Below are 11,912 nucleotides of genomic sequence, written 5' to 3' on the forward strand. Positions count from 1 at the left end.
GATGACGACCAACCAGTTCCTAAGAGAAAGGTTAATAAAGGAGATAAACAGAATCGTCGTTCTTCACCGATTTCCGGTCCTCCACAAGAAAAAACAAAAGAAGAAAATAACAATATTGATAATCATCATCACGCAGCACTATGGAACGATGCCGTCTCTTCCGTACAGTCGTGGATGGAAAAGTCACATCACAGTGGAGAAGGAACAAGTACCCAACAACCAAATAGTACTCTGTCCGTTGGGACGAATAATAGAATGATTTATTGTAAGTTATCAACTTTATAGACTGCTCTAATGACACAAATATTGTATAGCGGACAACACCTTTTCAATTGCTCCCAGCGACCTCACTTTTTTATGGGAAGAGTGTCCTCGTTGTTTCTATTTGAAAGTTCATCGCAAGTCATATCGTCCACGTCTACCGTTTCCTAGTGTGTTTGGAGCCATCGATCAACAAATGAAGCAATTCTTTTCCGGTAAAAGAACGGATGAGTTTTGGCAACACTTTCCAAATAACGGTGGTCGTTTTGCTACTTTGCCTCGGTCTTCAGCCATATGGATTGAAAGTCGACCGTTGAAAATGGCCAAATATGATGCTTGGATAGTATTAAGAGGCAAGGTAAAAAAAAGGATAGCTAGCCATGGAGGAGCATCTATAGTTCACTCACTCTTTATGTGGATAGATCGATAGTTACTTACAAATGGATGATGGTACCCTTGGATTGGTTGACTTTAAAACGAGTCAGATAGGAAATCGTTTGGCTCCCATTTATTCGAGACAGTTACATGCCTATGCTTGGAGTTTAGAGAATCCTTTGGAAACAACTGGTCCACTGATAGGCATAGTAAGTAATATGGGGTTGATTACTTTTCATCCACAATCATTTCAAGTGGATGCATCTTCATTTCTTTCACAGAAACCACTGGAAGCTTCATTCGGTGGCAGATTAGAATATTTGCCCATTCCACGAGAAGATGATCGATTCTTGGACTTTTTAGAACAAGTGGTTGGTCTATTGAAACAAGAACAAGCCCCGGTGATCGATTATCAAACCCAGTGTCCATTTTGTCAATATCTTATTCAACAAGGAAAAGTATGAAAGGATACTATTGGGCAAAGATAAGTGGAATGAGTTGAATCGTTCCTTGACTCCAAGAAATAGCTATATGATTATGTTATGGTCCAGAGAAGTGGATGAAATGAAAATTTCCAACTTACCTAATAAAGCACCAAATGAACAACTCGATGGTTGAAAAGACATACACAAAGCATGCTCAGAAGAAGATTCAGGTCCCGTTATCCAACCCATAAAATTCATTCGAAAGACGGGTTCACATTGTGTTGAATAAAGTGCCACAATAGTGCGATATTCTTGATTAGGTATCCATAACATGACTGCCAATCGTTGCGCGCTGGGATCCCATACGATATCCAACAAATGTGCATCATCGGGTACATTGGATATGCATTCTGTCCAAAGTAGTTGTTGTTCAAATATGTCGAGTGCATATAATCTGTTGCTGGAAGCTATGATAGAGACGGAAGATGAATGTTCGCTCCAAGCTACTTTACATCGACTAGCCAGTCGTTGTTGTTTTTTCCATAGTTGAGGTTTCCACTCTAAAGTATCAAATACTGTAAAATGGTATTGTGAAGAAGAATATCCAACAAATAAAAAGAAATCTCCAAACGAAATGTCACAAACTGAAAGCGTCGTTTCTTTGATCAATACCAAAGCTTGTGACAGTGCTACATCCCATAATAAGATACAACGGTCGAGACTACTCCACGACGCCAATATGGAACCATCCTTACTCCAACTGATATATTCCACTTGTTTATGTTGTTTCCAAGTCAACCAGTGTAATTGGTTCCTTTTCCACCACGCTATTCCCGTCCAACAACCAACTGCCAATTGCCAAGGACAAGTTGGTCGAAAAGCAATACTGCGAATGTTATGTTGTAAGTGTGAACGCAAAGTTTGTATTTGCACTTGTTGTTGTAAGTCTAATATAGCTATGGTATCTGTTTCTATTACACAAGCAATGTATTGACCACAATGAGTCAATTGAAAAAGACCAATACAAGAAGCTTTTCCAGTATCTTTTGTTTCACTAGCATCGTCATCATATTTCGACCACTGTTGCAAACAAGTACTAGGAAATACATGGGGAATACTACGAGCCCAAGAAATAGCTTGTTCTAGAAGTGGATCACTTGACCACTGTTGATGTAACCATTGTTGTACATGTGAGGAGAAATCTTCTCGAGGAAAGGAAACTAGTAGAGCTTGATATTCTATCCAAGTTGTTTGAAGGGATGCCATGGAGGAGATGAAGAATATTGATTGATGGAGTCGTCGTCATCTTCTCATCATTTGTTAAAGGAACAGAATAACAACACAGAATGGTTAGAAGATGGTGAAATAAAAGCAATACCAAAGGACTTGATAAAGGGAAAGACTCTTGTTGCAACCATACACGAACCAACACTGCTGGAGGAAAGTTTCCAGAACATAGAAATAAGGGGTAACTTACAAGACACTCTGTTGACTACTCTTCCTGGACACCTCACGGACAAGTTGGCTATGAATGACTTGGAAAGAGAATCAGTGTTTATGGAACAAACTTCTCAATCAGTATCTCAAGTGATAAAAACCTTATGCGAACGGGGAATACCTTATCGACGACCAGACGACTACTTTGCTGAAATGGTAAAAGATGATAAGCACATGGGTAAAATAGAAGAAAGATTGATGGCTGAGAAAGAGAGATTGGAACGTATTCAAAGGAAAAAGGAAGAACGAGAAGCAGCCAAACTATCCAAACAACTACAGCTGGAAAGAGAAAAGGAAAAGAAACAAAAAACGAAACAGTTTCAAGAAAACGTAGAACAACTCAAAAAGCAACGCAAAAAGAATAGTGACAAAACCATGGAGTATTGGGAAGAAGAAGAAGAAGAAGACGATGACTTTCCTGTAGAGTTGCTAGAAGTGGAAGAAATGGGTGCCGGTAAGAGAAAGTGGTCTGCAACGGAGAAGAAAAAGAAACCAAAGGTTGCGATAAGTAGAGGAATAGTAAAGAAGAGAAAGCCTAAAGGTCGCTATTTTTCGAAAAACAAGCCAACACGCGGCCGTTAGTTTACGGTTTATTGTACTATGCTAGAGTTGGAAATATTCTTAAACGAATAATAAACAACTTACTTTGTTTAATATATATGGAATATAAGAACGTGACTTGGATACTATTTCTTCCACTCTTTCTTCCTCTATCTCATCTGCGTGGCTATTGAACTGCTGTGTACTCCGCAACCATCATAAGTGAGTGACTTTTTCTAGTGAAAAGCCATAGTCACATACCTGTCTCACATAATACTTATAGTAAGGCTGTACTTCCGGAGGTAAAGTTTTGATACATCTCAACATATGTCGATATAAAGCAAGTACTTTAGGTTTCGTGGACATCATGAAGAGAGTACTTTTAATTTCCTTTATAGTAATGATTGGGAACAAATGGCATTTTGACAAGTTCACCTGAAACTTGTTTTTGTCTTATTTCTATTTGAATGCACGTTCCTGACTTTGCCCATTTCTTTTCCACATAACCCATTCCAATAGGTTTACCCAAACATGGACTAAAGACACCACTTGTGACTTGTCCAATAACTTGATTATCCACCAAGATACTTTCATGACCTCGAGCAGGAGCTCCTTGTAATAGGAATCCCACTCTACGGCGTTCGACTCCTTCTTTCAACTGCTTCAATATAACTTTATCTCCCAAGAATCCTCCACTTTCCTATCGATCATTCTATTTCATTACATGGTGAACAATCAATCAACCCATCATCACTTACGCGACGACTCTTTGCAATCGTCCAACTAAGAGAAGCTTCTACTGGAGTAGTGCGATCATCCATATCATTTCCATACAAACATAAACCAGCTTCTAATCTCAAACTATCCCTAGCTCCCAATCCACTTGGCCTAACCATAGAAGAATCACATAATCCATCAAATATTCTTTGAATGGAATCATTAGGAACCGATATCTCAAATCCATCTTCCCCAGTGTAACCACAACGACTCACCAAACACTCCACACCATCTACCCACATCATTCGGGCATTCATAAAATACAACATACTCAAGTCTTCAGTAACATGTTTCGATAACACTTTCATAGCATTGGGACCTTGTAATGCTACTAATCCTCTTTGTTCTTGTAGTTCGACGATCACTTCTTCACCTTTACTTCGTGCCTGTTCTGCATAATGTTGTAAATGGGACATATCTTTGTCACGACAACAAGCGTTGATCACCATATTACTTTTATGCCCTAAGAATATATCCAATACATTCAATACACTCACTTACATATGATCACCCATATTGGTAACTATCGTATCATCGATGATTCCTCCTTGTTCATTGGTTAGTAAAGACAAGACAGCGTGATAAGGTGGAAGTGCAGCTATGTCTCCTACAACTAGGCGCTCCAAAAAGGAAACTCTATGTCGACCATAAATACTGTATATATAAAGAACTCAGTTATGAAAGACAATTGATTCTTTCGTCCATACCGAACTTGACCCATATGGGATACATCGAATAGACCAGCAGACTTTCTTACAAACAAGTGATTATCTCTTATACCATCGTTATATTGTAAGGGCATTTCGTATCCACAAAACTCGGTCATCTTTGCCCCATACTTTAGGTGAGAATCATAAAGTGCCGTCCTTTTTAGTCCTGTAGAAGTTTCTGTAACCCAATGACGCTTGATAGTAACATTTGGTGCATCAACTTTATGTAATAACCACTTGGACTAGACTGGTATGAATAGGATGGTGAAATATCTAAAAGATATTCTTACACAACTAGAACGAAAGAATCCAGCGCTTCTCATCATGAAAACAACAACACAATTCACAATATTCCCATTTCAATCTCTTCCATTCACAAAAGAGGATATTCACGAGTTGTTGATGGATATCAACAATTTAACAAATCATCTACACTTGGTTTGCCTTTGGAAGACTTGTTAGTCTCTACAGGTTCGCTTATCAACAAATCATCAAAGCTTCTTTGTACACTTTTCGTTCTGGTGTTGGATTCAGTCGGCTCATAATCCAATTCAATGAGGGCTGAAGAATCAAACCAATCTTGTTGTTGTTGTTGTTTGTTTGTATGATCCGATACTTGTTCTTCTCTATCAGAAGAAGATGATGAGGATGATGGTCTATTTGGGTCATCCTCCTCCTCCCCATATTCTTCAGATATTCCACGAGATGTAGCAATCAAGTCATCATCTGTGTTGTGGTTCATGGAAGAAGTCCATTCATCATGACTTGTGAAATGGTCTTGTGGAGTATCAAATGCATCTGAACCACTTCGATGTCGATTTCGAAATATATTGGTTACTTTACCGACCCATTTACGAACTTTTTTCTTATTGGTTCGTTTGATATGTGGAGAATGATGACTAGAAGGAGGAGTTGAGGGTTGCCTATGAAAGTGTCCAAACTCCTTTCCAACAACAACGTCGTGTTGAGAAGAAGACTGAATATTAGAATCATTCTTCTCATCCCATAACATCGTTTCAGTCATTGGCATCTTTTGTATTTGTAACAAACCAGATAAACATCCAGCATAAACTCCACCCAATCGAATCGGAATATCAAAGTTTCCTGTTGCATAAAGTGGTAAAATAAAATATCCTGCTGCTATATCTTCCACAAAAGGCGTCTCAATCATAACTCGACCTAATAAATATTGATCACAAAGGTCTGCCACATCTTGTGTCAATAGCATTCGAACCAATACAGCTTCCGACCAATAAGGTTGATTACCACGTTGAACTATTTTGGTTGTAACTCCATCTTCGACCCAATCATTTTCAAATGACAAATAGAAACTCAATGGAAGACCAGGGTCTGTACCTGGAGGTAGACGAAGATGGTTTGCAGCTAAATGAGAAATCCAAACATCACAAATATATATATCTTTGGTCAATTGAGGTAATGGTCTACCAGGTATATATTCATCAATAAGTGGTTGTATAAGTGAATGGGGAGAAGAGCTGCTGGTTGCATTATGAAAGGGAATTCTTTCATGAGTTTGTAAGTTCTCAAGATACTCCCAATTAGGAAAAGAATTTCTCATCAAAGATGTTCCACTTTCAAATGTCATTACTTGAGAGCCATCAGCCATTTTAGCCCATATAGGATCGCCTTTCGCATTCTTCCTTGACCAATGAAGGTCTCCATGAATCATGCCACTTAAATAAAAATAGGGAAACTGATTGGTGATATCAAAGTCCGGTCTTCCTACTCTTAAATGGGTTAAGACATCAAATAATTCACGTGGACCCTATCAAAACCTGTTATTCATAACCATAAAAATATCTCTTCCAATTGACTCACCTGTACATGAACACCTACAAAACATAATGCAACTCCAGAAACTTCCAAACCTATGGCAACTCCTCCATTGTGACTATTTGTTCTATCCAAACGAATGTTGTTGTTGTTGTTGATATCAGAATTCATAACATGAGTGGCTTTACTCATCATACTGGAACGATAGGCATGTTCATTCACTTCCATAATCAAACCTTTTGAAATATTGCCTTTTACAAAGACAGCCATGGATGGTCCCCATATTCGATCTGCAGCAATAGCACTAACTAAATGATAACCAAAAGTATCCATATCTAAAGGAACAGCTGCCAGACCATATTTACGACTATTCGGACCAGGTGAAGGAACGATGAGACAAAGTATTTCAATATCGTTTGAATAATTTGGATGAATATGCTCTTCATATGAAGGAATTCCCCATTCACTAAAACTGGATGGTGCTTCATTACTAGTGGAAAATATTCGGACTCTTATGCGTTGACCATATCCTGGAATGGATAAATCCGACCAACTTACTAGAGCTCTTAAGAAACGTTCTCTAGCTGCTGGACCTCCCTTGTGAAAATGCAAGTCCAAAGGATTAGCTATAGTGAGAGATTCGGGACAAACAGACTCATCAAACCACAATCGTAGCCTTGCCTTGCCTGAAGTTGATAAACGCTTACTCCATTGGAGAAAACTCTTTCTAGGATATTCATAATGAATACCTTCAGGAGATGTAAGTACCATTCCTTGTTCTCTCAACTCAACCATAACATATTGTTTATCTCCTCCTGGAGACAAACGTTGAACATTATTATATCTGCTCCATAATAAAGTACGAGAAAATATAGAATTGATTACTGCAACTCCTAACCACAAGTCCATAGCATCTTGTCGTTCTTCATCCACAAAATTCTTATAATACATTCTCATGACTGAATTGACTCCATCTTTAAAAAGTCCTTTGGTTGAGCGCTTTCCAGAACGTGTATAATCGGTCTTCAAAGCTCCAGTTCCCTACACAACAATCATTCACTCTATACAAAACTTGTGCACTTTGAATACTTACCGCATATTGTTTGGATAGTATATCGGCATTATTGGACCATATCTTATTGAATTGAGATTCACTCGTTGTTTCTAATCGTGATGGACCAACTAGGCTATTAGATTTCGTCTTGTTCCATTGCATACCAGCAATATAGACTGACTTGGCTTGAGGTACCAATAAATGTCGAGCAATAGCGCTTTGAGCTACGTTGGTTCTGTCCAAACAGTCCACACAGTTGACTCGAAATACTCCATCTTGTAGACTACGAACTGTACAATTACTCTCATCTTGACAATGCAATACAAAGAATTTCTGTCTACTAGCAAAACTCTTTACTTGTTGAAGTAAAGTTTGCATACCTTGTTCCCAATCTGTTCCAGAACAATGAGCATGAAAGTCAAAAGAAACGAGTTGTGGACGATAGAAAGGTGATATACTATCCGAAGCTAATTGAGAACATAATTCATCCATATCCAACTCAAAATGTCTCGAATAAGTGGCAGCTAATATTGCTTCTGAGCCAGTTTGATCGACCAAAGAAAGTGCCACCAAAGAGCCATAGGAACGAATGAGGTTTTGAAAATGTTTTCGAAAACTTTGTCGACACAAGTCCAGTGGTGCATCCAATTCTGGAGGAGGTTTTACAGAGCCCTTATTTTGTCTCCAAAAAACGGGAACAGAGCCACGAATAATCACAAAAGATGAAAAGGAATCATTCTTTCTATGAGAAGAGGATTTCCAAATAATCTGTTCTGTTTCAACAAAATTGGCAACATCTCCTCTTCGGTCAATTCCACGAGTGATATATCGTAAACCAGCTCTCTTTCTACTTCGACGACTTATCAATGTCAGCATAAAAGTTTCGGACTGATTTCCCTTCCAATCTTCTAAAGCATTATTTGTATGTTCATGACATATCAATTGCAATTCTGTTGTTTCTACAAAACCATAAATAGTCTTAAGACACCAAGGCATATGAGCATTGCCCAAATATTTACAAAGACGATAATTCCACCAAAAGGAAAAGCTATCAGAAGATGTACTATTACTGGAAGCATATTGTTTCTGAAGTCTTCTAGTCAAGTCGCACTCCGCTGAGAAAAATACGTGTCCAGACTCCAATAGTTTTGTTTGTGATAAACCCAATTCTCTATCTGCTTTGGTATCAGTACCAACAAATAGCTTTGCAAAACGAATCTAATGCCACACAAAATATATATAGTTTGGAATAATATTTCTCAAGTTCAATACTAACCTTGGCAATGGCATAAATAGGAGTGGCACCTGGTAGTTGACCCACTCGTTTCACTTGTAAAGCAAATACAGCAAAAGGTCCACTCAATAAGTGTAAAACTCCCAAGAATCCAACAGCTACTTCAACACCTTGTGGTTTACCATAAGGCACTTTGGTTGTCTCTGTTGGTTGTCCATCAAAAGGAATGACTAGAAAGGAGGATGTTTCAGTGTCTTGTCCTACAGAGTTGGTTGTGGAGAGTCTATTCGTGGCATCAATTATGGCATTGATATCACTCAAGTCTATATTGTTGTTTACAAACGGACGAATATTTTGTATAACCACACGGTCAGGATAATAAAGAATACGTATGGGAGTCATTCACAAATAACCCAAAGAAATAAAAATGGCCCTTCCAAGTTGAAAATAATAATAATATGAACAAGTCATAAGGATTGAAATACTTTTCTACATAAAATACAATTCCTAATCGTTCCTCATCTGTTTATTAATATCTTTCGTGAGCACCACAACCTCGAATTCCCGTTCCGACAGCAAGGAAAAACCCAAAAGCCATACCAGCTCCAACTGTACTTCTTAAAGCCAATCCAATTCTCTATCCAACAAAGAAATATTTCACTCCGTGGAAACTTTCTTCATAGTTTATACTCACCTGTGGCCCTGTCAAACCTTTATGTCGAAAGGCTTCAAAACCTCCATACAAAAGACCAAACGATCCACCCACCATAGAACCCAATAAGGCTCCCATTTGTATTTTTCTCATACAGTCTCTCGTTTCTGGACTCATATCAACAACTACAACGCTCGTCAACTTTTGTGTCCAGAATGAATAACAAAAGGTGGGGATGAATCAAGATTTCCTTTCTGTTCCATTTTATATGTATTATTATGATACATGAAATAAGAAAGTAATCAACTCTTGACAATCATAGAAAAGGACCTGTCTTTATGATATCCATATATAGTGTTTTCATAAGAATCATAATATAATCAAAAACAAGCAAAGTAACTAACTTGAACACAACTATAATTAGCAAACTATCGGTATATGAATACAACTATTTCAATAAACTTGTATCGGAATCCTTCCAAGACTGAGAGTTGTCAACTAGTCCATCCACTTCATCATCTTCTAGCCTTAAACCATTCGTAGAAACTTGTCTTTGAGTATCTTTCCCTGGTTGACTATAATACTGCCAAAGAGAATATCCTATAAGAGGGAAAGTGAAAAAGGCTCCAAATATAGTGATTCGATTGCCACTTTGAGTCTTCCAACTAAACGGACCAAACAGAACCATCTCTCTCGCTCGCTCTCTCTCTCTCCCCCTCCCAAAGACACAAAATAATATTCTTGAGGATGTAATGTTTATCATTCTTATTTTCTTGTTCAATAGAAGCAACTCTTGTCATGATATTATCATAATTGATATCTATCCATAATCATATCCTATCCTATCATATATATATATATATATATATATATATGTGGATGGATGAGAAAGCAAGCCATTAGATTAGTCCAAATGACAATGAATGAATTGCTGCAATCGGATTGATTGACATATAATGACTCAAGTTGATAGTATTCAAGTTGAATATTCAGAAGACTATGGAGAAAGAATAATAGAATTGGAAAGTCAAAGCAATGGAAAAAAGAGTTTAGTACTGTTATCTTTGTTTCCAAAGCCTCAATATGCAATGTATTATCTGGGGTTGTTTATTTGTGTGGGAGGCTTCGTCTATGGTTTGAATGTTAGTCTCATAAGTGGAGCTTTATTATTTCTGAAAACAGATATGAAACTCGATACTCCACAAGAATCCCTTATTTCTAGTGGTATGTCTTTAGGCGGTATTGGTGGTGCTTTGCTGTAGGTTTTGTTTTCTTTGTGATTGGAATATAGCATTGAATATGAATAGGGCTATTCCTTTCAATGAATATTTAGGTAGAAAGTATAGTATATTGATTTCCTGTTTATTTTATACCATAGGCGCTATTTTAGAGGCTTCTTCACATAGTTATGGAGAATTGGTTTCAGGTCGAGTTGTTCTTGGGATGGGAGTTGCTCTAGGCACTATGACTATTCCTATTTATGCCTCGGAGTGTTTTCCTAAGAGTAGAAGAGGTGCTATTATATCACTTTATACTGTTATGATTATGTTGGGAATATTATCTGGTTATATAGTGAGTGCTATATTTCTTCATGTGGTTGGCACTTGGAGATATATTCTTGGTTCTTCTTTGGTATTTTCTTCCTTGTTGATGGTGGGAGTGTTATTCTTTCCTGAAAGTCCTCGTTGGTTGATGAGAAAGAATCAATTATGCAATGCCTATATCACATGGAAAGGTCTTCGTGGCATGGATAGGGATGAAGAACGAGAAGAATTCTTCATGATGGAAAAAGTATGTCATAGTGAGAAGGAAGCTTCTCAAGATCGCTGGATATTATTTGACTTGTATAGAATTCCTTATTGTCGCAAAGCATGTATTCATGGAATTCTATTTATGTTCTTTCAACAGTTTTCAGGTACCAATTCTATTCTTTATTTTCTGGGTAGTATGTATAGAAAAGCTGGACTTTCCGTACATGATTCTATCTATGTGAGTATGATTGGAGGTGGAACTCTATTTCTTTCTTCCATTCCTGCTATTTATATGGTGGACCGCTATGGAAGAAGACCACTTTTATTGATTCTAACTCCTGGAGTTCTTGTGGGACTGATCATCATTGGTTGTGCCTTTTTTAGTTGTTGTACAGACTCATTGGTTGCCATATATACTGTGGGAGTTGTATTTTATTATATATTTTGGGGTTCTTCTTTAGGTCCTATTCCATTTGTGATGAATGCTGAACTGTATCCCAATTATTTAAGAAGTTATGGAATGAGTTTAGGAATTCTTTCCAACTTTATTGGCAATTGGATAACATCTTATGCCTTTTTAGAAATGACTCAGGCAATGACCAAACCTGGAACTTTTATAGGTTTTTATGGTGGAATTACTGCAATAGGTTGGTTTTATTTCCTCTTATGGGTTCCAGAAACCAAAAATTTGTCTTTGGAAGAAATCAAAGATATTTTGGATCGTCCTTGGAAAGATATTCTCATTCACAATATAAATCAAAGAATGGGTTTCCATCGTAAAAATAACAACTAGTACAAAAGCTTCAGTTGAGTATGTCAATAAAAGGCATATCACATTTAAA

General features: G+C 37.5%; 8 protein-coding genes across 9 annotated transcripts; 3 read left to right on the top strand and 5 right to left on the bottom strand.

The window, feature by feature from the left end:
• The first annotated feature begins 34 nt into the window (after positions 1-34).
• Gasu_57580 (uncharacterized protein) lies at positions 35-1,135 on the top strand. The gene is made up of 3 exons (XM_005703101.1): positions 35-265; positions 315-619; positions 684-1,135. Exons 1-3 carry the CDS (start codon positions 175-177, stop codon positions 1,098-1,100), a joined length of 813 nt encoding a protein of 270 aa, XP_005703158.1. The 5' UTR covers positions 35-174; the 3' UTR covers positions 1,101-1,135.
• Positions 1,136-1,139: 4 nt separating this feature from the next.
• Positions 1,140-2,334, bottom strand: Gasu_57590 (uncharacterized protein). Its single transcript, XM_005703102.1, has one exon. It carries the CDS (start codon positions 2,325-2,327, stop codon positions 1,164-1,166), a length of 1,164 nt encoding a protein of 387 aa, XP_005703159.1. The 5' UTR covers positions 2,328-2,334; the 3' UTR covers positions 1,140-1,163.
• A 10-nt stretch (positions 2,335-2,344) lies between these two features.
• On the top strand, positions 2,345-3,315 carry Gasu_57600 (rRNA processing protein-related protein). Of its 2 annotated transcripts, none has more exons than XM_005703103.1 (1): positions 2,345-3,315. In XM_005703103.1, the coding sequence occupies exon 1, from the start codon at positions 2,352-2,354 to the stop codon at positions 3,138-3,140; it is 789 nt and encodes a 262-aa protein (XP_005703160.1). In that variant the 5' UTR covers positions 2,345-2,351; the 3' UTR covers positions 3,141-3,315. The 2 variants fall into 2 exon arrangements, with proteins under 2 accessions (XP_005703160.1, XP_005703161.1); XM_005703104.1 differs by having other exon boundaries at positions 2,345-3,185.
• On the bottom strand, positions 3,193-4,954 carry Gasu_57610 (aminomethyltransferase). Its single transcript, XM_005703105.1, has 5 exons — positions 4,876-4,954; positions 4,583-4,827; positions 4,377-4,529; positions 3,857-4,328; positions 3,193-3,798 (listed from the first exon to the last, which is right to left on the bottom strand). The coding sequence occupies exons 1-5, from the start codon at positions 4,909-4,911 to the stop codon at positions 3,481-3,483; spliced, it is 1,224 nt and encodes a 407-aa protein (XP_005703162.1). The 5' UTR covers positions 4,912-4,954; the 3' UTR covers positions 3,193-3,480.
• A 5-nt stretch (positions 4,955-4,959) lies between these two features.
• Positions 4,960-9,094, bottom strand: Gasu_57620 (phosphatidylinositide phosphatase). The gene is made up of 4 exons (XM_005703106.1): positions 8,710-9,094; positions 7,473-8,651; positions 6,425-7,420; positions 4,960-6,371 (listed from the first exon to the last, which is right to left on the bottom strand). The coding sequence occupies exons 1-4, from the start codon at positions 9,067-9,069 to the stop codon at positions 4,995-4,997; spliced, it is 3,912 nt and encodes a 1,303-aa protein (XP_005703163.1). The 5' UTR covers positions 9,070-9,094; the 3' UTR covers positions 4,960-4,994.
• Positions 9,095-9,159: 65 nt separating this feature from the next.
• Positions 9,160-9,574, bottom strand: Gasu_57630 (uncharacterized protein). Its single transcript, XM_005703107.1, has 2 exons — positions 9,362-9,574; positions 9,160-9,304 (listed from the first exon to the last, which is right to left on the bottom strand). The coding sequence occupies exons 1-2, from the start codon at positions 9,494-9,496 to the stop codon at positions 9,197-9,199; spliced, it is 243 nt and encodes an 80-aa protein (XP_005703164.1). The 5' UTR covers positions 9,497-9,574; the 3' UTR covers positions 9,160-9,196.
• A 55-nt stretch (positions 9,575-9,629) lies between these two features.
• On the bottom strand, positions 9,630-10,104 carry Gasu_57640 (uncharacterized protein). Its single transcript, XM_005703108.1, has one exon. The coding sequence runs from the start codon at positions 10,080-10,082 to the stop codon at positions 9,768-9,770; it is 315 nt and encodes a 104-aa protein (XP_005703165.1). The 5' UTR covers positions 10,083-10,104; the 3' UTR covers positions 9,630-9,767.
• A 90-nt stretch (positions 10,105-10,194) lies between these two features.
• Gasu_57650 (MFS transporter, SP family, sugar:H+ symporter) lies at positions 10,195-11,909 on the top strand. The gene is made up of 2 exons (XM_005703109.1): positions 10,195-10,577; positions 10,627-11,909. The coding sequence occupies exons 1-2, from the start codon at positions 10,276-10,278 to the stop codon at positions 11,861-11,863; spliced, it is 1,539 nt and encodes a 512-aa protein (XP_005703166.1). The 5' UTR covers positions 10,195-10,275; the 3' UTR covers positions 11,864-11,909.
• The last annotated feature ends 3 nt before the right edge of the window (positions 11,910-11,912 follow it).

This window comes from Galdieria sulphuraria (assembly GCF_000341285.1).
Source record: "Galdieria sulphuraria unplaced genomic scaffold scaf_61, whole genome shotgun sequence".
NCBI lineage: Eukaryota > Rhodophyta > Bangiophyceae > Galdieriales > Galdieriaceae > Galdieria > Galdieria sulphuraria.

Coding starts and splice junctions, on each gene's coding strand:
- Gasu_57640 (XM_005703108.1), bottom strand. CDS start 10,082: ATGATAAACATTACATCCTCAAGAATATTATTTTGTGTCTTTGGGAGG.
- Gasu_57650 (XM_005703109.1), top strand. CDS start 10,276: ATGACTCAAGTTGATAGTATTCAAGTTGAATATTCAGAAGACTATGGA. Junction 10,578..10,626: donor GGTATTGGTGGTGCTTTGCT/GTAGGTTTTGTT, acceptor GAATATGAATAG/GGCTATTCCTTTCAATGAAT.
- Gasu_57590 (XM_005703102.1), bottom strand. CDS start 2,327: ATGGCATCCCTTCAAACAACTTGGATAGAATATCAAGCTCTACTAGTT.
- Gasu_57580 (XM_005703101.1), top strand. CDS start 175: ATGGAAAAGTCACATCACAGTGGAGAAGGAACAAGTACCCAACAACCA. Junction 266..314: donor GAATAATAGAATGATTTATT/GTAAGTTATCAA, acceptor AATATTGTATAG/CGGACAACACCTTTTCAATT. Junction 620..683: donor GGATAGTATTAAGAGGCAAG/GTAAAAAAAAGG, acceptor TTATGTGGATAG/ATCGATAGTTACTTACAAAT.
- Gasu_57600 (XM_005703103.1), top strand. CDS start 2,352: ATGGAGTCGTCGTCATCTTCTCATCATTTGTTAAAGGAACAGAATAAC.
- Gasu_57620 (XM_005703106.1), bottom strand. CDS start 9,069: ATGACTCCCATACGTATTCTTTATTATCCTGACCGTGTGGTTATACAA. Junction 8,652..8,709: donor CTATTTATGCCATTGCCAAG/GTTAGTATTGAA, acceptor GTGTGGCATTAG/ATTCGTTTTGCAAAGCTATT. Junction 7,421..7,472: donor TACTATCCAAACAATATGCG/GTAAGTATTCAA, acceptor ATTGTTGTGTAG/GGAACTGGAGCTTTGAAGAC.
- Gasu_57610 (XM_005703105.1), bottom strand. CDS start 4,911: ATGATGAGAAGCGCTGGATTCTTTCGTTCTAGTTGT. Junction 4,530..4,582: donor TCCCATATGGGTCAAGTTCG/GTATGGACGAAA, acceptor TTATATATACAG/TATTTATGGTCGACATAGAG. Junction 3,799..3,856: donor CGATTGCAAAGAGTCGTCGC/GTAAGTGATGAT, acceptor AATGATCGATAG/GAAAGTGGAGGATTCTTGGG.
- Gasu_57630 (XM_005703107.1), bottom strand. CDS start 9,496: ATGAGTCCAGAAACGAGAGACTGTATGAGAAAAATACAAATGGGAGCC. Junction 9,305..9,361: donor AAGGTTTGACAGGGCCACAG/GTGAGTATAAAC, acceptor TTTGTTGGATAG/AGAATTGGATTGGCTTTAAG.